Here is a 23,896-nt window from a genome sequence, read left to right as displayed (position 1 = left end):
TTTCCCCACAGGAATCTATCTAGTCCTTGTCCTGGGCAGGGGGAGGGAAGAGGAAGGAGCTCAAGTGCCTGCAGAGTACACCCTGGCTCTATCACCTTCAACAACTGTCTGCAGAGGGACAGTGTGACCCTGCAGCTCATCCATATGCAAAAGGCACACATGAAGGCCCCTAATGAAGAAGGAATTAATTATTGCCTGATTAGACTGCTGTTTCTCTAAATTTAAATAAATTAAAATACACCAGCAGGACACTGGGAATCCTCACCTGTTCCCTCTCCCTAAATTCCTCTTCCCTGTGGAAAGTCAGATGGGAGAGACAGAGGAGAAAGGAGACATCTTAGTCTTCTGAGTTTTCCTAAAGGAATTAACCCAAATAAGTCACACAGTCACACTAATGGGGAAGCGTCTTGAGGCCACAGGGAGTGGATCCTAATCTTTACCTCTCTTGGAGCTGAAACTGAAATTGGGGCTTTGGAGATTCACAGAGATTTTCAAGGAAGTGGTAGAACAGTCACTAAAGTGACAGATCCAGAACATAAACAATTACCATACTACTCTTTTGGTTTTTGGAGGCCACATATCACAGACACTTCTGGGACCAGAGTCTCTCATCACTATGTATTGTACCTTTTTTGCCTCCTGAGTTGTGTATCAAATGACTCAGCCAGGCTTCTCTTAAACATTTTCCTGGAATGCTTACCGCTGTGGTTCAGACCAAACCAGGGAATGGGGAAGCCCCCAGGAGGAGGGATCTCCTGGGCAGAGTTCCGGGTGTGGAAGTGATTCAAGATGGTAACAGTGTGCCAGCTGGAAAACCCTGGTCTAAAATTAACAGCCCTCCTCCCCCTACACCCCCCAGTTATCTCTCTAAAGCTTTTCTCTAAGGAGTTCAAGGAACTTAAAATTTGCTTCTCATGGCAAGGGCAGGAGAAGGACTCAGTTGGAGACACTGAGGCCCAGGAATTGCCAGTTAATGTAAAGAGGAAAAGAACTATTACTATTTTGCTCCGACTTTTCTATATCAGCCCCCAAAGTCAAGGTTTCCCAAATCAAGGATCTTCAGCTCATGCAGTAACTGGGTCTGGTCACATCTGAGCCCTTAAAACCTTTATCCTGTCTGCTGTCGCTACTGGATTAACAGAGACTGAATGCAGAGCCCAAAAACATGATAAAAAGAGTAGATACTTAAAAAAAGGATACAAACAAGCCCTGGTGGGGGAGTGGGGCGGGGTGGCTCAGTTGGTTGCAGCATCAGTCTTGTGCATCAAAAAGTTTGCATGTTTGATCCCTGGTCAGGGTACATACCTAGGTTTTGGGTTAGATCGGGAGGCAACCAATCATGTTTCTCTCTCACATGGATGTTTCTCTCTCTCCCTTCCTCTCTCTCTAAAGTCAATAAATATATCCTTGGGTAAGGATTAAAAAAAAAAAAAGATACCAACAATTACAAGCCAAAGATAATATCTTCTTAAACATTTAATTTAAATGTTTATTTTTAGGTGTTCTTTGCTACTTCCTTGCTGTGACTTGGGAAAAATCACTTAAATCTTCAGTCTTATTTTCATTATTTGTAAAAATGGGTATTGTAGTTATTCTATTAGGTTTACTTTGGTCTCTAAGCATGGGGCTGTTACTGTTAATAGGAGGGGCTTCAATTCTGCTTCAGTCAAAACAGAGCTGAATCCAGAGGGATTCTGGCCATATCAGGGTGCAGGGTAGTGGCAGCATTCATTTACTTAAATAACATACAGTAGTCCCTCCTTATCTGTTGGAGATAAGCTTTAAGACCTCCAAGGGATGCCTGAAATCTGATAGTACTGAACCTTAGATATACTATGTTTTTTTCCTACACATACATATCTTTTTACTTAAAGGAAGCACTTCCTGGCTTTTGAATTGCCATATCTGAGTTGGCAGCATCACTACTCTTGTGCTTTGGGGCCATTATTAAGTAAAATGAGGGTTACTTGAATACAAACACTGCAATACTGTAACAGTCAATCTGATAACTGAGATGGCTACTAAGTAACTATTGGGCAGGGAGAGCGCACATCTTGGAGACACTGAAGAAAGGGATGAGTCATGTCCCACACTCAGCCCTCACCCGGATGGTTGGAGATTTCATCATGCTGTTAAGAATGGCATGTAATTTAAAAGTTACGAGTTGTTTATTTCTGGAATTTTCCATTTAATATTTTCAGACCATGGTTGACCAAGGGTGACAGAAATAGTGGAAAGTGAGTCTGTGGATAAGGGGGGCTGCTGTATAGTTATTTAGTATCTGCTATGTGCTAAGCAAAATAGTGGGAAGGATACTATCGAAACCAGAAAAGGCGGCATTTGCGCTGCCTATCACCTGAGACCCAATAGGCAGAGACAGGGATTGAATCTTTATGGGCGCTTTATTCAGATGGTCGGCGAGCTAAGGAGACAGCAGGTTTCTACCCTAACAGACCATCTTAGATTCCATCATAAATGGACCCTTTTCATAAGGAGGAAAAAAGTGTAGGTAAGGGGTTTGGAATTCAGGGAAAGTCAGATAAAAGCTGCAGCACTCTTTCATCTGTGTCCTGGGCGGTGGTCATCTGATACCATCCTGATTGCTTGCAGTCCCCCTGAGGCACAGAGGTGGAACTGCTGCTTATGGTTTCCTGGAGTCAAGGTGGGTCATACCTCCAGTTCCTGAAACAGCTTTTTACATATATTGTTTACTGAGCTTAGTACCTAATACCTGAAACTAAACTTTTTCCAACATTGGAGTCCTCCATCACTATGTATGAGACAATTTCTTCCCTGAGGAGCTGACAACCTTGCTGAGGAGTCACATATATGAAATAGTTAAAACAGCAACAAAAAGTACTGACTAAATGGTGTGGGAATTCAGAGAAAGGGAACAGTATGGGTTGGAGCAATCGGGTAAGGCTTCCCTAGAGTTCATATTAAGTGTTCAATTATGCAACAAATGTTTACCAACCATTAACTGAATGCCAACTCTGAAGACAGATACACAATTCAAAGTCCCTGCCCTTATGAAGCTGATATTCTAGCGGGAATAGATGGAAACAATATAATAATGTCAGGTAGTGATGAGTGCTCTATTTAAAAGCGAAGAAGAGTGAGGCGACAAGAAATATGGACGAGGGCAACAAGAACGTGGTAGAGACCAAAGCAAAGACAGTAACGGGTGTAGTCGGGAAAGGGTCGGATTTTGATGGCTGGGAGAGGTTATTAGTTACTCTTTGGGCCTAAGTAGGAACCTTAGAAAACTGACACATCCTGTCCTTACCCGCATATTCAAAGCATTGAGAAATTCTTGAGTACAGTGTAAGAAAAGATAATGGTAACTTTCTACATCAGCCTATTCCCCCACCGAGGGAAGGGAAAAGGAACATTATTCTTTTAAAATCCATACCTCCGCTGGTACCTTGATGCATAATTCATAAACCTGTCGGGATCCCACCCTCCCACTTCCCCAGAAGTCGCTTCCGGAAGGCTGGGGCCCACAGCTCTGAAGATTTAGCTTCTGCCCTTAACAGAACCCGCCTTCACTTCCGTCGCGGCGTCACATCCACAGAGGGTTCTACCGGGTCCCTGGGCAGAAGCCACTTCCGCCCCTCCTTGGCCTAACTTCTGGCCTAAGTATTTCTGGCTCTAGCGGCGCCGGATATGCTCTACCGCTTCCGGAAGTGACTCGACCTTTGCATTTCCCCCTTTCCCCATTGCCGCCCCCCTACATTGCTATTTTCCTCCCTCCCCCCTCTTTTCGTTTCCGGCGCTCCCGCCTTCTCTCCGCGGCGGATCAACTCGGAGCGTGTGGGGGGGAGGGAGGGAGGGGGCGTGGAGGAATTGGGGTTCTTGGGAGCACGAGCGGCAGCACCACTTCCGGGTGAGTGTTAGGGGAGGGAGGGAGGGAAGTAGAGAGGGGGCCACCCACTGCCTGGAGCCCCCGCCCTGCGGGTGTCTTGCATGCATTCTGTGCGTGTGAGTGTGTGGTCTGTCTCGCGCCTAAAGTGCGTGCTTGCGCGCTCCGCCGCTCGCTCCCCATCCCCTGGCCCCCTGCGGTCTTCCCACCCCAACCGGCTCCCTCCTCTCCCAGCCAACGCCGCCCCTCCCGCGCTCTGGCTCTGGCGCCGCCGCAGCCGTCGCCGCTGGGTGAGTCTCGCGCCGCTGCAGCCGGCGCGCGCCAAGCTCTCTGCTCCTCCCCCCTCCCCTTTTCCCTGGGGGGGGCGGGGAAGGGGGTGCTCTACAGTGTGACTGTACGTGTGTCCGTCCCGGAACCGGAAGTGGTTGTGGAGGAGCGGGCGATGGGGAGGAATGGGGGGGCATAGGGGGCGGGTGTCTTTTTGGTGGGTGGCAGAGTTCAGCTCCCTGAAGGAGAAGGAGGGACGTCCCAAGGAAGGGTGTTTGAGGAAGGAGTGGGGGGTGACATCAGGAGAAGGCTCCCAGGGGCTGTCTCAAGGGAGCAAAGGTTTTGAGGGGACAGCTGGGGTCTCCAATAGATAGATCACTGTGTAGGCTTAGGGAGGTACTTTTGGCGCAAGGCCTTGGGTAGCAGGGGCGAAGTCCTCCCAGAAGTGGAGAGGGGAGACCAGAGGAAGTGCCTGGGCCTGAAGTGGCCCTGTGCCTGACACAAGGGTTTGTGCATCCCCCTGGTCCTCAGTTTTGCTCTCTGAGTCAGTCCTCGGGGGCACCGACCCTTCTCTTCCAACTCCTCTGCTCTCTGACCCCTGGTTACCTGTAGCCCTGGGAGCGAAGAAGAATCAGTGTCTGAGGCCAAGAGTGGAACCCAAACACTGGTGATAGAGTTCATCTTAGTTTCTGGGACTTAGATTGATGTCCTTTGTATCTACATAGGGGTGGTACTACACTCCTGTCATTATATCTTTGCACCTTCGGATTGTTGGTTGGGGGTCTGCCTGCCTTCCTGACTGACTGCTGACAGTCAAAGAATTCCTCCACAGTTCTCTGGTGTCTGCATCCTTACTGGCCCCTGTAACTCAGGCAATTTGTTTACAGAAAGTTCAGGAGCCCTGGAAAGGAGAAAGAATAAAACGACAGGAGGAAGAGAGAGAGAGGGTAAGACAATTTTGGGTTAATGGCTTTTTTTATTTGGGGGGAGAAGGGATCATAATAAAACAAGTTTTGGGGGGAGACAATATGACAGAATTCTTCAAGTAATAGCAAGTGTAATACTGGTGTTTGCTGTGGGAGAAAAATCAGCCTTTTCCTACTGTCTCTTGGGGTTGCCCAGGAAGTTTTCATATAAAAAGTTGGCTCTGTACCCCATCACCTTCCCTTCCCACCAGTACTCACCAGGAATGAATTGTGAAACGTGCAAGTGAAATCACAAAGTAGTGTTGCATTGTGTCCAAAGGAGAAACTTATTTCTACTTTGGGGACAAATGAGCCCTAATTGCTAGTATAGTCTTTGTGGTATAGCTTATGGAATTGCTTTCCTGTATTTGGAACCAGCAGAGTTGAGTTTATGGAGTGGAGTTTGTATCCTTAATTTTATAGCTTAGTGTTTGGAGTGGATCTGTTGAGTGATTGAGTCTATGACAGTTATTTGAATTTGATATGGTAGGGTAAAGTTTTCAGGAAAAAACTGTGTCATAGGTAGTCTGAAGTAAAGTGGATAAAACTGTATGGTGTGGATTCCATAAGTAGGTCTGGAGGAATTCAAAATATGAGACTTGATGGTGACAGAGTTTTAGGTAGCCAGAAGACGACAATGTATTGATCCAAGAGTTTTTAGTTTAGAGCCTATAATCCTAGCGGTGTCTCCTAGGAACCAGTTCCAGGCTGGTTTATAAAATGTATTCCCCATAGGTTTCTGAGCCAAATTGATTATTAAACATTAGGTGCATATTCCCTGTTCTCCAGCCTTTTTTCCCCCCTTCCTCACGTGGCCTGGATCCATTATTTATAGTGGAATGGGCAGGGTAAGGGGAACCACTGTGTTGTTCTTTCCACAGGATACAGGGTATGATGGCCCCGCGGTGCCCAGGGGAGAAGGTGGTAATGGTCCCATTGGTCTCAGACAGGTGTAGTGTGATGGTCTTTTCCAATAAAATTGGGATAAACGCCTTCTGAGTTATTTTGGGAGAGTTTACAGATAGTAGGAAGGCCCTAAATTCTATTGGGATGGTCCTTTTTGAATGTTCATACTAATTGAGAAAAAGGCTTTGCTTTCTTACTGAGTAAAAAATGGTTCTCTGTGTTTGTTTATTTGTTTCTTACCTCAACTCCTTCACTAATGTTGCAGCCTTTCTATAGTTGTGCATTTTGGAACTCTTTTGCTCAATGGCATCTGAGATCCATGGGTCAAGTTCTTTCTGTAGTTGAATTTGAGTTGATTGTTCTTTGCATCTCTGTTTCTTATAAGTGCTTCTAGTTGGTGATTACTAAGCTAGAGGCTATAGATCTGATACTTTGGGGTAGTTCCTTTGTAATTATGTGGTCTTTATGTAATTTTCACTAATTGTCACTAATAGTCCTCATCACATGGAAGTATTTCTCTTTGTTTCTTTCAGGAGCGCTTTGAGCATTTTATTCTTTCTCTGTTTTGTGCTTCATCCCATCATTGTATGCCTTATGACTTTGTTTTAAGGGGTTTATTTTGCTGCATCCTTTACCCAAATAAAAACTTAGTAGAGTTGTAAGTTACTCAGTCATCCACTGATGTAGGACCTAAAATTAGATTCCTGAAATCTTGATTCCTAGGTCCATTCTCTAGCTATTTAATGTGGTTGGTGTATTTCATGACTTTCTAAAGGTTGGATGTGTTAAGAGAATGTTATTTTCCTGAGAAAAGAAAGTTATTCTTTATTTTAAAAGCAACAAAAAATTGTAGTTAGTACCCAGAGAGAGGTGGTGGTCTTCATCATTACACAAAAACCATGTGCTGGGGGCAGTGACATTATTCCTTGATGGCTGATAGCGCTGTGGAAGGATGGACTGGATGGATAGAGCTCTCATGCAAGAGTTCAAGTCCTACTATGTGTTTCATGGATGTTATGTGATATTGTCAGTGTGGCTCAGTTGGAGCGTCATCCCGTAGACCAAACGTTCAAGGGTTTGATTTCCGGATCAGGGCACATACCCAGGTTGCAGGTTCAATCCCTGGTTGGGACACCTACAAGAAGGGAACCAATCAGAGTTTCTCTCTCTCCCTCTCCCCATCCCTCTCTCTCTAAGAGTAATGGAAAAAAATGTCCTTGAGTAAAAACTTAAAAAATAAAAGAAAGAAAAAGAAATAAATATGTAGTTCATTAAGCCTCTTGAAAGAAAAGTACTGCCCAATTTAATTATAGTAAACCTCCCTTCTTATTAATAGTCGTGGCACAGTGCAGTGGTAAAATTGAATGTAGAACTCAGATTTTCAATCTGCCAATATATTTCTTTCCATTTACTGTGTTTTTCCTTCTTTCCTGTTCTTTGGGTCTATAATAGAAACCTTTCCAGTCCAGGGTAAACCAGTGCGGTTTTTTGTTTTTGTTTTTTAAAGATTTTATTCTGTTTTTTAGAGAGAGGGAAACGGGAGAAAGAGAGGAAGAGAAACATCTGTAGGTTGCCTCTCGCTGCCTCTCACAGGCTCCCAACTGGGGACCTGGCCCGAAACCCAGGTATGTGCCCTGACTGGGAATTGAACCTGCAACCTTTTGGTTCGCAGGCTGGCACTCAGTCCACTGAGCCATACCAGTCAGGGCTAAACCAGTGCTTTTTTAATACATTAGCATAATCGTCAAGACTGGCACTTGGTGTACAGATGGGACTTCCCCATAGTAATATTGGGCTTCTTCAGATTTCAGAATGTTGATATATGCCCACTTGGATGTCAGGATGGTTTGGTGAGAGTTCCTCCATGAAAGAGAGTTAAGAGGGTAAGGGGTAAATTGGACAGTAAGCAGGTGTTTGAGTGATCTCGCCCAAGCAGTACCCTGTTAACTCCGGGGGCACTATTTACCTATATTTCTGGCAAGAGCCTTCCTTCTTGACGCTCCACAGTGGTAGAGCACTTCTCAGGTGTCATTTTGCAGGCAAACATTGCTTCTAGTTGGCCGAGCAGTACTCTCCGTGTCCCCCCATTTGGGTCTGACATACTTATCAGAAGCCTACACAGCACATTTATCATTTTGTCTTAGGACCAGCTATTCTGATCTGTAGCTTTATTCTCTTAAGAACCAAAGCAGAGTGATAGACTAGGTGTCCGTGGAAGTAGAGGGGCCTATTATTCAGTTTATCCCCTCTGGACAGTCTGGCCTTTTTCCTCAGACTCCATGATTCTAAAATCAGTTATCTTTGTGGCCAAGTGAGGTTTCACAGGATGTGGACAGAGCATATTATCTTTAACTGCTGTTACCAGAACTTCGGTTTTGAAAACATTAGTGAGAACTACCTGATAAATGTATAGTCCATTCCTGGAAATATTGTGCGTTTCATTTTGTGAATCAAGCCACAACGTCAGAGAGTATGTACTTCAGTTATATGGTTCTGCTCTCTTGTAGAACCCCTTTCTCTAACTTGCTCTGCTGTTTATTGCTTGCCTTCAATTTCATCATTTAAAAAATGGAATGACTACCACATTTCATAGAATTGTTGTAGGTATTAAGTGCTGTGATAGTTGTAAAGTGCTTAGAACAGTACCTTGAACACAATAAGCACTTAGTAGATGTTAATGGTGACAGTGGTGTGATATTGTTCACCACATTACTTTGTATGCCCCCTTTATAGGAACCCACAGAAACTGCTTCACCCAAGCCACTGGTAGGACAATATGAATAAGTAACAATTTTCTCAGGGGAGGGAGGGGCCTCTTCACAGGAATCTTATCTGAGGACGTTCTTATTTCTAGGCTCTCAGCTCCTCCCTCCTAAATTTTCACATCCATAACGCATTTACTTCCTTGACTCTAGGGGGTATTATCTGTTAGACCCTCCTTTCTTCTACTTTCTAGCCTATTTTTTTACTACATTTCTATCATATATCACCACTCTTGTCTGTTTCTTTTTCTCAGCTAGAAGGTTAGACAAAGTGGGGTGATGGGTTAAGGTTTGAACCCCTTGCCTCTTTTCAAAATCTGTGTGTGGAGTCCACTGTCATTCAGCTCATTAAACATGGAGTTGCTTACTGGGTGATGAGTCTTGTGTGGAGACGTCCAAGATGTGATCCCTGCCTCCCGAAAAGCTTGGCAAGATTCGATCCCCGTAAACTGTGGTTTGATTGTTTCTTGATTTCTCTTGCCTGAGTAGGACCTGAGGCCGGTAATGCTGGGAGGAAAAGGTTAGCACCTGTTTTGGAGACTGTCTTGTTTTACTGTAGTTTATTACTCAGGGAGCAGGATTTACCTGCAGTTGATCCTCAGTCATTTTAATACTGAGCCTTATTTGTGTGAAGCTGTTGTAGTCACAGATTTGGTTTATTGCCTCTCTCCTTTGCTACTTTTTAGGAAAAAGTAGGCTGAAATTCAGTTCTGCTTCCCTTTATAGGATTTATGAAAATTGAGGGTGCTGTTTAATAGAGCAAAAAAAGTGATGAGACTTCTAGAGAAGGATAAGGGACAGGGTTATGTTTAGAGAGAGATTCTTTCTGCTTGAACTCCTTTGTTGAAGATTTTTTCTAGTTTCCTTAGTCAGTACTTGAAACCAAGTGTCTGTGCTCAGTCTACCCTCCAGCTCTTAGTATCTCTGGTATCTGCTGTCAGCATATCCTCACCGGGACCTGTGGCTGTAGGTCGCAGGTCCTTCTTCCCCACCTGAATCTTGATTGTTTTTGGCTCAGAGTAACAACATGGTGATCATGTTTATTCCTGCTGTTCCTTGCTTCCTCATTCCACCAGTCTCATACTCCCTCTTCACCTGCTTTCTGCTGGGCTGCATCTTGTCTGGTCCAGGATTTTGGGAAACTACTCCTGACCAACATACTGCCAGTTAAGCCTTTCTAGAAGTAATCAGAATGTAAACATGAGTGAGTGGTGAGGTACCTCGTTTTTGTACTCAATCTGTGACTTGCAGTGTTGATTCCAAGGGATTATTTTTCTTGCTATTCTTCACTCCCAAAGTTTTAAGCTTAATTATCATCTATGTACAGAGAAGAACTCAAGTTCTCAAGTTCAGACTCTTATACGCCTGGTGTTTGAGAACTATAAAACAGGAATCTAGTGACACGTATGTGTTCTGGCCCACTGTTGTCCCTATGCTGAATCCCTTTAGGGGGAAGTGTGGGGTGCCGTTGCTACTGCTGGTGCTAGAACCCTTTTTTCAACTGGTAACTCCTAGGTTCTCACTGCTCAGCCCAGCATGTGTGGTATCCAGTGTAACACCGTAGATGTTCTTTGACCTTGGGACCAGTGGGGTGTGGTCCCCAGATATCATATGGTATCTGGAAAATACCTTGATTTTGTCCTGAGTGGTGTGGCTCAGTGGGTTGGACATCCTCCTGCAAACAGAAAGATTGCCAGTTTGATTCCTAATCAGAGCACGTGCCTGGGTTGCGAGCCGGGACCCCAGTTGGGGGTCTGCAGGAGGCAGCCTGTCAGTGTTTCTCACGAACATCAATGTTTCTCTTCCCTCTTCCTCCTTTCCCCTCTCTCTAAAAATACATAAATAAAATCCTTTAAAAATACCTTGATTTTGATTCCTGCCTCTTTCATTCTTTCATATCCTTGGACATTTTGTGCACTGGCCTACAACCTTTCCAAGCTGCATAGAACTATAGTTGTATCAGAACTCTTGGGATTTTTTATTTCAAGGAAGGAGGATTTGAGAAATAAAGGAAAAGAGGAACAGTGATAGGTACCCTGCTGTTTGAAGCCAATCAGTAGTGTGTTTTGTGGGACTTTGGTCACATCCCTTCCCCTCTCATGACTTAAGTTTCTTTGTCAGCAAAGGAAAGTCATACCAGTTCTGTTTCTTAGGGTATGGAAAACATTCTGTGGGTAAATGAGATGCGTGTAAGTTCTTTCAGCAGCCTCTTAATTAGGATTGCCTCTGCTGGGTGGGGTATAGTGCTGAGGGGCTCTGACCAATGGGACTAAAATGCTAGATCCTAATGTCTTGACTGCTGATTCCCAGCCTTGTGTTCAAAGAAGAAATCAGAAACTCCTCAACTCCCCTTCTCCATTGCTAAGCTTTAGATTTATTCCTGAATGTTATGTGGTCTCTTTCTTCAGGTAGAATGGAAGAATCTCACTTCAATTCTAACCCGTACTTCTGGCCTTCTATCCCCACAGTCTCAGGACAGGTAGGTGGGGTTTACTTTTTCGCTCTTCCACCATGGTATACTTTTTAAAACTCTGAATAGTAAGTTCTACTACTGTGAAGACTGATGTAAGACAAACCACATGCATTTTCACCAGGTCCCCATCACTCAGAATTATATAGTGTTTCTGTTTGGCTTCTCTCTGGAAGCACAAAGATATTAACTACTCATTCCTTGATGTCCAAGGAGTAGGACAGACAATGCTAAGTGCTTAGGGAGCAGACAAAATCAGACTCTCCTTGAAGAGGCAACACGCCCCCAACCCATTTATTTATTTTTTAAATTACAGTTGACATAAATTAGTTTCAGGTGTACATCATAGTGATTATAGACATATATATTATATACCTTAAGTGATCACCACAATAGGTCTCATACCCATTCGGCATCATACATAGTTATGATATTATTAACTGTATTCCCTGTGCTGTATTTTGCATTCCCGTAACTGTTTTTATAACTGGCAGTTTGTACTTTTTAGTGCCCTTCACCTTTTTTGCTCATCCTCCACTCCTTCCCATCTGGTGACCATCAGTTTGTTCTCTACCCCTTCCATTTCTTTCAGATTGAAAACACGATGTTCATTAACAAGATGAAGGATCAGCTGTTGCCAGAGAAGGGCTGTGGGCTGGCCCCCCCCCACTACCCCACCCTGCTGACAGTGCCTGCCTCAGTGTCCCTGCCCTCGGGCATCAGTATGGACACAGAGTCTAAGCCAGACCAGCTGACCCCACATAGCCAGGCGTCCGTTACCCAGAATATCACGGTGGTCCCTGTGGCGTCTACCGGACTAATGACTGCTGGTGAGCAACTCTGCTCTTGTCCAATCTGAGGTGTTGATCTTCCATGATCAGTACCCCAGGCTGGAGGGCTCCGACAACATGGGGAGTGGGAAATGTGTTTGATTACTCAATCAAATTTTTATTAAGTGCCTACTGTGTGCCTAGCAATGTGCTAGGCATTGTGGGGGATACAAAGAAGTAGAAGATGCGGTCCCTGCCTTTGAGGAGGTGACATTCTTTCCTTCTCTGAATCAAGGAGTCTCCTGTTCTCAGAGGTGGAGAAGAGAAGGGAGTCAATCAAGGGGTAAATCTCACTGTTACCGGGGTTGGGGTGGGGACAGGGGTTAGGAGACCATTTTTTTTTTTCTACAGGGTTTGGGGTATCCTATATTCTGGGCTGGGTGGTGGTGGTAAGGGGTTAATTAGACAATGATATGGGGGAAATGAAATAGAATTAGGGTCAAGACTGGACAAATGACACCATCTCCTTTTTCTTCCAATCCTAGGTCCTGGTTTGGTAATCACGTCCCCCTCAGGCTCCCTTGTGACCACAGCCTCATCAGCTCAGACCTTCCCCATTTCGGCTCCCATGATTGTCTCAGCTCTTCCCCCTGGCTCACAAGCCCTGCAGGTGGTCCCTGATCTCTCCAAGAAGGTATCATCAACCCTAACAGAGGAAGGAGGTGGAGGTGGTGGTGGAGGTGGCAGTGTGGCTCCTAAGCCTTCCCGGGGCCGAAAGAAGAAGCGGATGTTGGAATCAGGGCTGCCTGAGATGAATGACCCTTATGTCCTCTCCCCTGAGGATGATGATGACCATCAGAAAGACGGCAAGACCTATAGGTATGAATCATCCTGGGGCAGGATGGAGTGAGGATCCTTGTCTCAGCTTCCCTACCCTATCTTTGTCTTGCCCCTAATCAGGCTGTATGCTCTGCCAGCTTTCCACCTCAGATCCACATGCATGTATGGTGTTCTGTCATGGGGCAGGAAGGTAGAGCTTCTAGCACTTCGCTGGTGCCTCTTCCTCCAGGATAAAGAGCAATTTCACCCCTTCCTTTTTGGGGTCATCAGCATTGACTTATTTTTGAGTGGCATAATGGAGTTCTTTCTTGTCGTGAGGCTTTAGACTGGGTTTGAGACTCTTGTCTCTAGCTCCTTTTTGCTTTCTGCGTTTCCCATTCCTATTTTCCCAAGAAACCCTTCTGGTAAGCCCCTCACCAGTGTGCTATCCACTGGTTCTTTGGCCATATTTGAGCATTGAGCCTGCCTGACCCTGCATGGTTGGGATAACGGGAGGGGTCTATATAAAAAAGTGGGAGAAATAGGACACCTCCCTTTTCCCCACCCTTGGAGTATATGCTTGTAAAAAGACTGTTTGCTCACTTTCTAATTCATGGAAGTAATTTTGATTCTTTACTGTCTTTAAGTTGTCCATTGCCAAAAAGCATTATATTTGCATGTGGTATTGTACAAAAATAATTACATAAGTAAACTTCCCTGCCCTTTGAACACTGGAAGTCTTTTCCTTCCCTCGAGAATTATCAAGGGTCCTAGTGGGTTTGGGGAGTTTGGTCCCATTATGTAGAGTGGGATAACTACTACCACAGCTTTGACAGAGACAGGGGCAGATATGCATGGCTGGGAGACTGGGTCTGTCCTTAGTGTACCGAGATGGGCAATGTTGTTCCCATTTTAGGAGCGAAGGGAACTGCGGCACAGGAAATGGACAGAGCCTTGGGCTCATGGATTCAGTTCCCGGCTCCACCACGAACTTGCTGTGTGACCCTGGGCAAGTCCTTTTCCCCTCTCTGGGCCTCAGTTTCCTCATCTATAAAATGGGGAGAATTCTGTTTCGGCCTCCCATTTGTTGGGGGTGTATATCAGATAAGATTTGAAATGTTGGGAACTTCAAAAGAAATAGAGTCAACATTTAGCATTTATTATTTGTGTCATTCACTTCTGTAGAGAGCAGCTACGACTATAGAGCATTCAAATCCTTATTTGTGAGCGAAAATGAGGGGAGTGTTGCTCTGCAGAAAGTTCATTGCAGCTTTATTATTACAGGTGTATCCCACTTTATACAATAAAAGTGTTCCGGGAAAATGTTTACGTCATATCATATTATAAAGGTACCTGACAAGTTTGATTCATTTAAAGGCATTCTTTTATATATCATTTCATAAAGTGAAAATCCCTCTTCAATATATCTTGTAGAAATCTGGATTTGTATGTATTTGCTTAAAGTGAGGTCACTGTGACATGGAGCTACACCTGTACAGAATTTGCTGTGGGAGGAGTAGTGGGAGCATTCTGACACTCTGTGGAGCCCTTCACATGGATCAGGGTCCTTGAATTTTGCCAAGGTTTTCTTGTTTGTTGGTTTTTTGGACCCACATTAAAGCTATCTGGACTGCCCAAACTGTGAATATGGAAAGAAATGTGAATATACAATTGGAAGGAAGCTTTGATGGGATGTTCCACAGCCTTGATGTTTTTGGAATCCTTGATAGGCCCCACGCCTAGATGACTAAAGAGAACTCTGAAATTTAAGGGGGACCAATTATATTCAGTGTGAACAGAATTTATTCGAAAACTCAGAACTCTGAAGTTCCAATGGAATCTTTTTAATCACGAAGGATCCCTCCTTTGATGCACGTGTGAGTCAGCCACAACCATTCCCGTGGTCAGTGGCATTTGACTGTGTATTGGGGAAATTGGGTTCTGTTGCTCTGGGCAAGTCAACTTATTTCTGACTGTTCCCATCTATAAAATAGGAAGGTCAGTTGTGGCCCTCAGCTGTCTTGTGGAAATGTCTTGATGGGAAAATCAGAGTATTTTAAATTGTTTTTGAACATCTTAGGAAAAAATGGGTTGATAATTTATAATGGTTATTGTAAGCAATGTCATTGCATTGCGTGCTTCCAAAGGAGCACTGTTCTCATGTTGGGTGTGAATGGTGCCCCCTGGAGTTGTGCACCTAGTGATAAGTGGGGCCGGCTTTTCTCTCCCCCATAACTGCTCACTGCCACAACTCTCCCAAAATCAGATTTCTTTTCGACCACCCAGCACTTCGCATGAAAGGACTCGTGCTCTTTCAATTGACTTCATAGGATTTCAGAGTTGGAAATACTTTAATGGTCGCGTAAGCTGTCTCTTCTCTACAGTTTTAGTCCTTTAAACATTCCTGGAAGATGACCGCCCAGCCTCTCCTTGAGTACCTCTAGTGTGAGGAATCTTAGGCTAGAATCATAGCTTTGTACTGAATAACTGTTTGTCGTTTGGCAAATTACTTAACCTTTCTGAGTCTTCTATTCCTTTCTGTAAAACAGGGATAATACTTGCTAGCTTGCTGTGAGGGGTGGACCACGATGTGTTTAAAGTTCCCTGGCAATATCAGGCACAGCAACAAATGGCAAACATTACCATCATTGTTATACCTAGTACCTTTAGAGACTGCTGGTTTTGTTGACAGTCCATTATCGATGAATTTAAGTTTTGTGAATTCTTCTCTAGTTGAAAACTTTGATGATGCGATGGATTGCATGTTCAGCACTCATACACTAACTGAATGAGATTTTGTTTGAGTTAAAGTCAATGTGTTGTTCCACCTATGAGAAATTTTAGCAACCAAGGCAAATCATTTTGTCACTTTAGTACAGTTCCCCTCCAAGTGACAATGTATCCAGTTCCTTTCTTTTTTGAAATTTTATTCCTCTCTGGAGGATATATTTATTGATTTTAGAGAGAGAGGAAGGGAGTCTGGGGAAGGGGGACAACGACATTGGACATTAGAGAGAAACAGTGATTGGCTGCCTCCCGCACACGCCCCAACCAGGGATCAACCCGCAACCTAGTTAGTTTTGTGCCCTGACTGGGAATCCAACCCATGAGCTCTTGGTGTACGGCATGACACTCCAGCCAACTGAACCACCCAGCCAGGGCCAATGTGCCCAGTTTCTAACCTTAGTCTTAGTGAAACGTATAGAAGCATGAGAGTATCCAACAGTGCTGGTGCTGTTAACATTAATACAGTTTTATTATTAGAGAGCACTGGCTTATTTTGGACTGTCCTGGGTGTTTGCTGGCCTTTCTAGGGGCAGATATTTACCTATTTTATAGACCAGAAAATTAAGGTCTGGATTGATGTGCAAGTCTATAACAACACGGAGGAGAGCCCAGGTGTCCAGACTTCCCGTTGGCTGTGTTCCATTGGCTGTGTCCTTTGGACTCTGCTACTTATAAACAGAACCCCCCTGCCACCCATACAATGGTTGGGCATCCCAGACAACAGTCAGAAATTGGTAAACTGGTGACTGGGTTTCCTTCAGAGTTCTCAAGTAATTAGAGAAGTAGAAATTGGCTTTACTGATTAGAATTTTAATAGAAGTGTTAATAGAAGGACCATACCCCAGCTAACAGTGACCTCTTTTTCTCTGAGGAGCTCAGAGTTCTTTGTAGTCTTGATCTTAGTTATTCTCTAAAAATGCTCCTGGGATCAGAAAAAAAGTGAAATCATCCCTCACACAATCCCAAGCCCCTCTTAGAGAGATAATTTGGGAGGACCCAAAGAAGAGGGATTTGTCCCAGCTACCTGGCTTCCAGGCTGTTGCCCTTTCTACCAGCCCACATTGTGCACTAGTGACTTGTTTAGGAATGCTAGGGTCCTAGCTCACATATAAATAGCTTTTACTCAATAAAGGCGGAATAGTTATGGTTTGTCCTGCTTAAAGGCCTTCTTACTTGGTATTGTTCGGTAGTGTCGGAGTGGAAGATGTCAACTCAGGTGATAAGTGAAAGTGTATTCAGATGCTCTTGATGGCAACCCATAGTGCTGACATGGTTCCGTGTGGGAGGAAAGAGGAAAGTGTTAGCATGGAAGCTCAGTGTTTTGCAAATCATTTTCTCCTACATATTTGAGGGGCACAACCCACTCCTAACAGATACCTTGGCTCATTTGCAAAAATGGTTCTCACATAATTACCTGGGGGGTAGGGGTGGCTGGTGGAACATCAGATACAGGGGGGACGCCAGACATAACATGTTTTCGAAAAGCCCCTCCAAGTACTGTAATTCTGATACTTCCCCACCCCCGTCCCTCTAGGAATCCCTGGCAAAAAGGAAGTAGGAGAAAATCTGAGAGAAGGCAATTGTCTGTGGAGACAGGAGAGAAGTCCTTCTGGGTAATCTAGTCAGTTTGTCCTCATTGTCATTTCAGAAGCTTGAGGAATACCTGAGTGATATACTTTTTATGTGGAAAATTAGAGAAAGGAGTTCTTTAAAAGTTTGAAGTTAAGTTATAGGCAGAAGCAAAACAGAAGTTAGCTAATAATCCTAGCCCAGTGAAATTCACATTAGCCCAGAGCCTATACTAAGATTTTCCTGTCTTACCTGTTTGAATTCTTGTTTTTGTACACACTTAGGGAGTCCAGTCATTCAGCAAACCTATATTGAGTGTTTATATTGTACTGGGCTGTGTTAGAAGCTTCGGCTATAATAATAAAACAGAGCTCCTTCTCTCATGGGCCTTACAGTGTAGTTGGAATAGGAGAGATCAGAGAGGTTGGCTTCTTTGGAAGTAGAGGGGAGGGTTCAGCAATGCTGTCTTGGTGGGAAGGGTTCTAACCGCTGCCCTCACTTGGCCTAGGTGCCGGATGTGCTCACTGACATTCTACTCAAAGTCGGAGATGCAGATCCACTCCAAGTCACACACCGAGACCAAGCCCCACAAGTGCCCACATTGTTCCAAGACCTTCGCCAACAGCTCCTACCTGGCCCAGCACATCCGTATCCACTCAGGGGCTAAGCCCTACAGTTGTAACTTCTGTGAGAAATCCTTCCGCCAGCTCTCGCACCTCCAGCAGCACACCCGGTAAGGCTGCTCTTGGTTTTTGCCCCCTACCTGGCCGTTCTCTCCATGTTTCCTTTCCAAGTTTGCCCTTCGGGAGCCTTGATTCTCTCCCATTACTGTCTGTGAAAATTAAATCCTATGTCCTAGGAATTTGGGGGGGCCTGGAAAATTGTGGTCTTCAATCTCAGAGTCTGGAACGATTTTTGTGGTTTCTCTGTGTCTGTGTTTGGAAATCTTCTGCAGAGCAGGCCCTGCTTTTACTATATGCTTCAGTTCAGAGCCAAGGTGTGCATTCAACTTCAGGTCCATGGGGAACAGGCGGTATTGGTCTTTGTTCAAATTACAGTTTGGAAGCAGGGTATCTGTGGTGAGTGTGTAACCTTAGAACCAAACGGAGGGTTAATGAAACTGAAATCTTTAAGGTTACCAGGAGCCAGGGGTTACAGCTCTTCATCATCTCACTGCCATTCTAGCCACCGACTTAAGATCAGCAACAACCTAGATCTTGGTGTCCTCTTCATTAGCCTCTCCAGGCCGGAGTGTGTTTGGGAGGAGGGAGGAGGGGGTGTTCTCATCCGTCAAGCAACATCATTTCACCCAGCAGAGAGCTGAGCCCGTGGTGTCGAACTGCTTCCTCCTCCCCCCTTCCCTCCTCTCCTCTCCGGCAGGATCCACTCTAAGATGCACACGGAGACCATCAAGCCCCACAAGTGCCCGCACTGCTCCAAGACCTTCGCCAACACCTCCTACCTGGCTCAGCACCTCCGTATCCACTCGGGGGCCAAGCCCTACAACTGTTCCTACTGCCAGAAGGCCTTCCGCCAGCTCTCCCACCTCCAGCAGCACACACGGTAAGGGAGAGTGGCAGGCTACTGCCCCCGCCCCGCTGGCATGCCCTCCCCACCCCCGCCCCGGACACACACAACAACCCGCATGCGGGGGGCAGGGGAGAAACCTGGCTGGAGGAGAGGCCTGGCTGGAGGAGGACACAACTTTTCACCTGGGAAAAAGAACAAGCGACAACATGGAGACACAAGTGGATGCTCAGAGAGAGTCTTTCTGGGGCAGAAGCTACATCAGGGAGCTGCAATGACTGTGATATTCCCAGATGCATGGGAGGAAGAGAGTGACCTGGAGAAGAGACAACTGTTATTTCCCTCATTTTCTTCCCTGAAAACACCCATACACACATCTTGGAAGATTTTCTCCTTGATGCCAAAGCCTGGGAATTTGAAGATGATACCTCTAGTCCTTAGGGCACCACTTATGAAGGGGAGGTATAGACTTTAGCAGGGTACCAGCCTGGTAACACCTACAGCAACAAGGCTCCATGGGATGCCAAGAGTAGAGAACAAAACCAAATGTTCTGCATCTTAAAGAGCCAGCAAACAATGGAAAAGCTCATACTTCATAAGGATGCCTACTGTTTGTCCCATGAATCTGGAGTGACTAGGAGGAAGTGACTGCCAGCTAGAAGAATTGATGTCCTTCAATTGTATCGCAAGTTGAACTGGAATCCAGACTCTTACTAGACACCTGGCTGCTTCTGGATGTGGTGATCTTAAAGTGGTCAGACGTTGTACTTTGTGAAGAGGAGGAGTCGGGCCTTCCTCACAAGGAGACATATCCTGTGTTGTTTTCAAGATTTTATAACAGAGGTCCAGAAAACCATCTGGTCTCAAAGATTAGTTCTGAAGTCCCCGATGAGAAGCAGGTGTTGTGCACCCTCAAGTCCTTGGCTCATCTCAGTGGAGGACCCTGTAGAATTTGGGAAACAGGTCAAATTGGTACTAAACAAAGCATTTCCTCCCATTAGGGGGCTGGACTGGGAAAAGCCTGAAGGAGTTTCTGCGAGTAGTCGTATCACTGCCACTTTCCATAGTTAGCATAACTCTGCTTTTCTTTAACACCAGAACTTTATCTGGGAGTGGTGCTCGAGGCTGAGGGGTTAGTTTCTGGTTGGATAGTAGGAGCCAAGGAAGAAGTTTTGTGTGTTTGTTCTTTTTCCTTACTATTGTGTTTACCGTATGTTTCTGAGCATTCATCAAAGACAATTACTGTGGGAGCTTACTTGCATACCAAATTGTGACCAGCCTGTCCCTGGGCTGCTGAGCTACCAGTTCCTCCTCCTGCAGCAGGAGGAGCACATCTTGAACTGAGTGATACAGGCAGTGAGCAGAAGTCAGGCACTGCAGCCTGGTCCATGACGGAGAGGAGCTGAGGCGTCATGGAGATCCATCTCATACTCCCACTCCTGTGGGAGGGCAGGAGTGGCCTTGAGGAGGCTTTTTTTGGAGCCAATCCCCAAGCGGCCTTGCTGACATCCTTTTCCTTTCTTATTTTCTCATCCCATGCAGAATCCACACCGGTGATAGACCATACAAATGTGCACACCCAGGCTGTGAGAAAGCCTTCACACAGCTCTCTAATCTGCAGGTAAATGTTCCTTTTTCCACATGGGGCCTTGACTCTAAGGGTCGAAGTGCCATTTGACTAGTACAGCAGTTCTTAAACTTTTTCAGGACCCTTTCACATTTTTAATAATTATTGGGGAACCCAAAATGCTTTGGTTGATGTGGGTAATATTTACCTACATAAATATTGTGAACTGTTTAAAAAATAGCAAACCTATTGCATATTAACACAAATAACATGTTACCAAACACACACCAAAAAATTTAGTGAGAATGGCATTGTTTTACCTTTTTTTACATTAATTTATGGCTTACCAGAAGATGGCTAGACTCTTGTGTCAGCTGTGTTCAATCTATTGCAATTTACGCATCATTTAATCTCTGTACAGTCATGGGAGAAAGAGTGGAAAGGCAGACATTGTCTTATTATTATTTTGAAAATAGCTTTGACCCTATGGATCCCCTGGTATTGGAATGTCTTGGTGTTCCCTAGTGATCCCCATATCTCACTTCGAGAACCACTAGACTAATGGGACAAGCATAGCCATCACTCTTTACTTTCAGGGTCGTGGTCTGTGCTACGTGAGGTATGCTTCTTCCCTTAGCCTGTGGCTCCTCAAGTTTCATTTGAAGCAATTTCTACTGCCTTTAGTTGGAAAGAGAACCTGGGATGCCCAATACCCTGTTTAGGGCTTTCCATTAAAGTCAAGGAGGCAGGAGGGAAAAGTCCAATACACTCATCCTTATTTTTACCAATTTTCTCAGTCCCACAGACGGCAGCACAACAAAGATAAACCCTTCAAGTGCCACAACTGTCATCGGGCTTACACAGACGCAGCCTCACTAGAGGTGCACCTATCGACGCATACAGTGAAGCATGCCAAGGTGTACACCTGCACTATCTGTAGTCGGGCATATACGTCGGTGAGTGCTCAGTGCCTACTCTTTTCTTTCTTCATAGGCCTGTAAGACTATGATCAACTTCACTCTGCCTTTCTGGATAAGGATCTGTTGCAGTGAACATGCTCCCTCCCTAGCTCCAACTTAATCAAGAAGAACATAAACTAAATAGACCCATAGCTGAGGAATTTAGGGAATGCCTGATCCCTTAAGCCCACAGAGATTGCTAAATAATGATTCTTCATTTTACTTGAACATAAGGTAAAATAAAGTAACTTGAGGATTTGGGAAGGGAAAGATTTCAGTTAGGTGTTTTCCATTAGACCCCAGAAAAAGATTGTAAAGTTATTCTAATCAAAGATCTTTGAGAAAATGACAGCTTTCCCTGTGCCAATTGAATGCCCATGGTAACTCTAAAGGTCCTCCTCCTTTCTAGCCAATAGTGAGCCCTGAAAGTGGCTTATGGGGTGAACCTGCCTATGGCTTCAGAATATTTCTGTATAAGAATTGTTCTATTTAAAGCAAAGTAAGAGCCCAGGATGCTAGTTACAAGTAACCTCTTTCCTTCTCTTTCCTCCCTCAACTCCTTTTCACCATTCCCTCAGGAAACGTACCTTATGAAACATATGCGCAAACACAACCCTCCTGATCTCCAGCAACAAGTGCAGGCAGCGGCAGCAGCAGCAGCAGTGGCCCAGGCTCAAGCTCAAGCTCAAGCTCAAGCCCAGGCTCAAGCCCAAGCCCAGGCTCAAGCCCAAGCCCAGGCTCAAGCCCAAGCCCAAGCCCAAGCCCAAGCCCAGGCTTCCCAGGCATCACAGCAGCAGCAGCAGCAGCCACAGCCACCACACTTCCAGTCTCCTGGGGCAGCCCCCCAGGGTGGGGGTGGTGGGGACAGCAACCCCAACCCTCCACCCCAGTGTTCCTTTGACCTGACCCCCTATAAGACGGCTGAGCATCATAAGGACATCTGCCTCACTGTCACCACCAGCACCATCCAGGTGGAGCACCTGGCCAGCTCTTAGAGACCTGTGCTGCCACCCACGGAAAGAGGGGAAAGAAGTCTGGTCCCTTCTTTCTTCAACTCCTCTTGGTGGGAAAAGTCCTCTTCTTCCTTGACAGGCCTTCGCTCCATCTCCTTGGACCTCAGGCACGGCCTTCCTTCACAGGATACCATCCTTATTTTCAACTCCTCTTCAAAAGGAACATCAGCCCTCCTGACTGGCAAAAGAATACTGAGCTGGTAGTGTAATCCAGCAGCCTCTCCTCCTAAGCATAGCTTTTAAAAATTGGGAGTTGGTGCTCAAGGGAGGGATTTGCTATGACCTCATAGAAACTTTTCCATTGTGGGCACTTACTCTCTCCTTACCCTCATAATCCTCGAAGTTCAGGCTAATAGAAGAATAGAGGCTGGCCCTCCCAGACACCAGAGAAGAGAGCCCTAAATGCAACCAGCCTCCAGTTCTGATCTTGCCTGTGAAAGAACAGAGGTTTCTCCCGTGTCCTGACCCCTGGGAGTCTTTTCTTCCTCTCATGGTCTCACTTCAGTTCTTACCTAATGCTGGAGGAAGGAGATCTGGTTGGGGGGGATCAGACTCCCTTTATTTGTAAAGGGACATGGGCTGAGATGTGGTCCCCAAGGGGCCAGCAATCCCCAAAATGTTTGAGGGTGGCTTAGAAGTGTGGGTTATGGTTTTCCTTGGAGCCTCTCCCCTTCTCTGCTAACCAAAATCCTATATTCTCAGTCTCCCCATCCCAAAACTTAAAGAGGTATGAGAGCTTTGTGTTCTTTATGAAATCCCACAACAAAGGGGTGTTGCAGAGAAGGGAGAGTTCAGGGCAAACACAAGGACTGGACTTAACTCCCTAGGTGCCACGGTCAGTTGCCGGATACGGATTTATATATAAATATATATATATATATATAAATATATATATACCCACTCATCACGGCCATCTTTGTTGTAACCATTTCTGTGTTTATAAATGCATTATCTCTGAGAATTTTCATATTTGATGCTTTATTTTTGTGTTTTTTTTTTTCCCCCTACCCTGTCTTCTGGCCAATGACATTTTTATTTTCTTTTGTCTTTTTTTTTTTTTTTTTAATCATGACAGATTTTAGAGAAAAGAGAAAATGAAAAAAAATCAGGAAATCAGTTGTTATAAAGCAATTTAAAATGAAGAAAAAACTTATGTACAAACCAAGGGGTGTTTTTAGAACCTTGTATAGAAATAAATTCATGTAAAAGGATCAGAGGCAGTGGAGCTACTGATGTGAGTGAGCATGTAAAAAGCTATTTGAGGAGATGTTCAAGGCTAATACTAAGGATTTACACTAGTTTGTATATGTGAAGAATGAATGCTGTGTGATGAGACTCTGCGTCCCCAGCCGTAGAAGGGTACAGCTTTGATATTTCTGAAGTGAAATCTTGTTCATGAGGACTTCTGCATATAAATCATGTCATTGGGGACTACATTGTCTAAATAGGTGAGAACAAGGTTCTAGTCATGTTAAAACCGCTAAGCTCCTTATCAGAGAATTGCAAGTATGGCCTCTTGAAAGGACCTATGCTCCTGCCTGAGCATCAGTGAGTTCAGTGCTAATTCCAGCTGGCATGTGTATCTTCATTATACTGTGACACCTAAAACAGGTTTCCAGTGGTGGAAACCATAATCAGGATTGAGTTGTGCAG

At 45.0% G+C, this 23,896-nt stretch overlaps 1 protein-coding gene across 10 annotated transcripts; it reads left to right on the top strand.

The window, feature by feature from the left end:
- Positions 1 to 3,623: 3,623 nt before the first annotated feature.
- On the top strand, positions 3,624 to 23,212 carry ZNF384 (zinc finger protein 384). Of its 10 annotated transcripts, XM_090272744.1 has the most exons (13): positions 3,624 to 3,886; positions 4,097 to 4,152; positions 5,017 to 5,076; positions 11,171 to 11,241; positions 11,825 to 12,062; positions 12,298 to 12,345; positions 12,548 to 12,881; positions 13,738 to 13,830; positions 17,686 to 17,910; positions 18,558 to 18,740; positions 20,247 to 20,325; positions 21,069 to 21,227; positions 21,809 to 23,212. In XM_090272744.1, the coding sequence occupies exons 4-13, from the start codon at positions 11,176 to 11,178 to the stop codon at positions 22,223 to 22,225; spliced, it is 1,842 nt and encodes a 613-aa protein (XP_090128870.1). In that variant the 5' UTR covers positions 3,624 to 3,886; positions 4,097 to 4,152; positions 5,017 to 5,076; positions 11,171 to 11,175; the 3' UTR covers positions 22,226 to 23,212. The 10 variants fall into 10 exon arrangements, with proteins under 10 accessions (XP_090128870.1, XP_090128871.1, XP_090128873.1 ...); XM_090272745.1 differs by lacking the exon at positions 4,097 to 4,152; XM_090272746.1 differs by lacking the exons at positions 3,624 to 3,886; positions 4,097 to 4,152 and adding an exon at positions 4,414 to 4,635.
- Positions 23,213 to 23,896: the final 684 nt, after the last annotated feature.

The sequence above is a fragment of the Furipterus horrens genome, unplaced genomic scaffold (assembly GCF_987537825.1).
Source record: "Furipterus horrens unplaced genomic scaffold, mFurHor1.1.pri manual_scaffold_4, whole genome shotgun sequence".
Taxonomy (NCBI): Eukaryota; Metazoa; Chordata; class Mammalia; order Chiroptera; family Furipteridae; genus Furipterus; species Furipterus horrens.
Note: the sequence above shows the minus strand (reverse complement) of the source record. Positions and strands in the feature narration are given on the sequence as shown.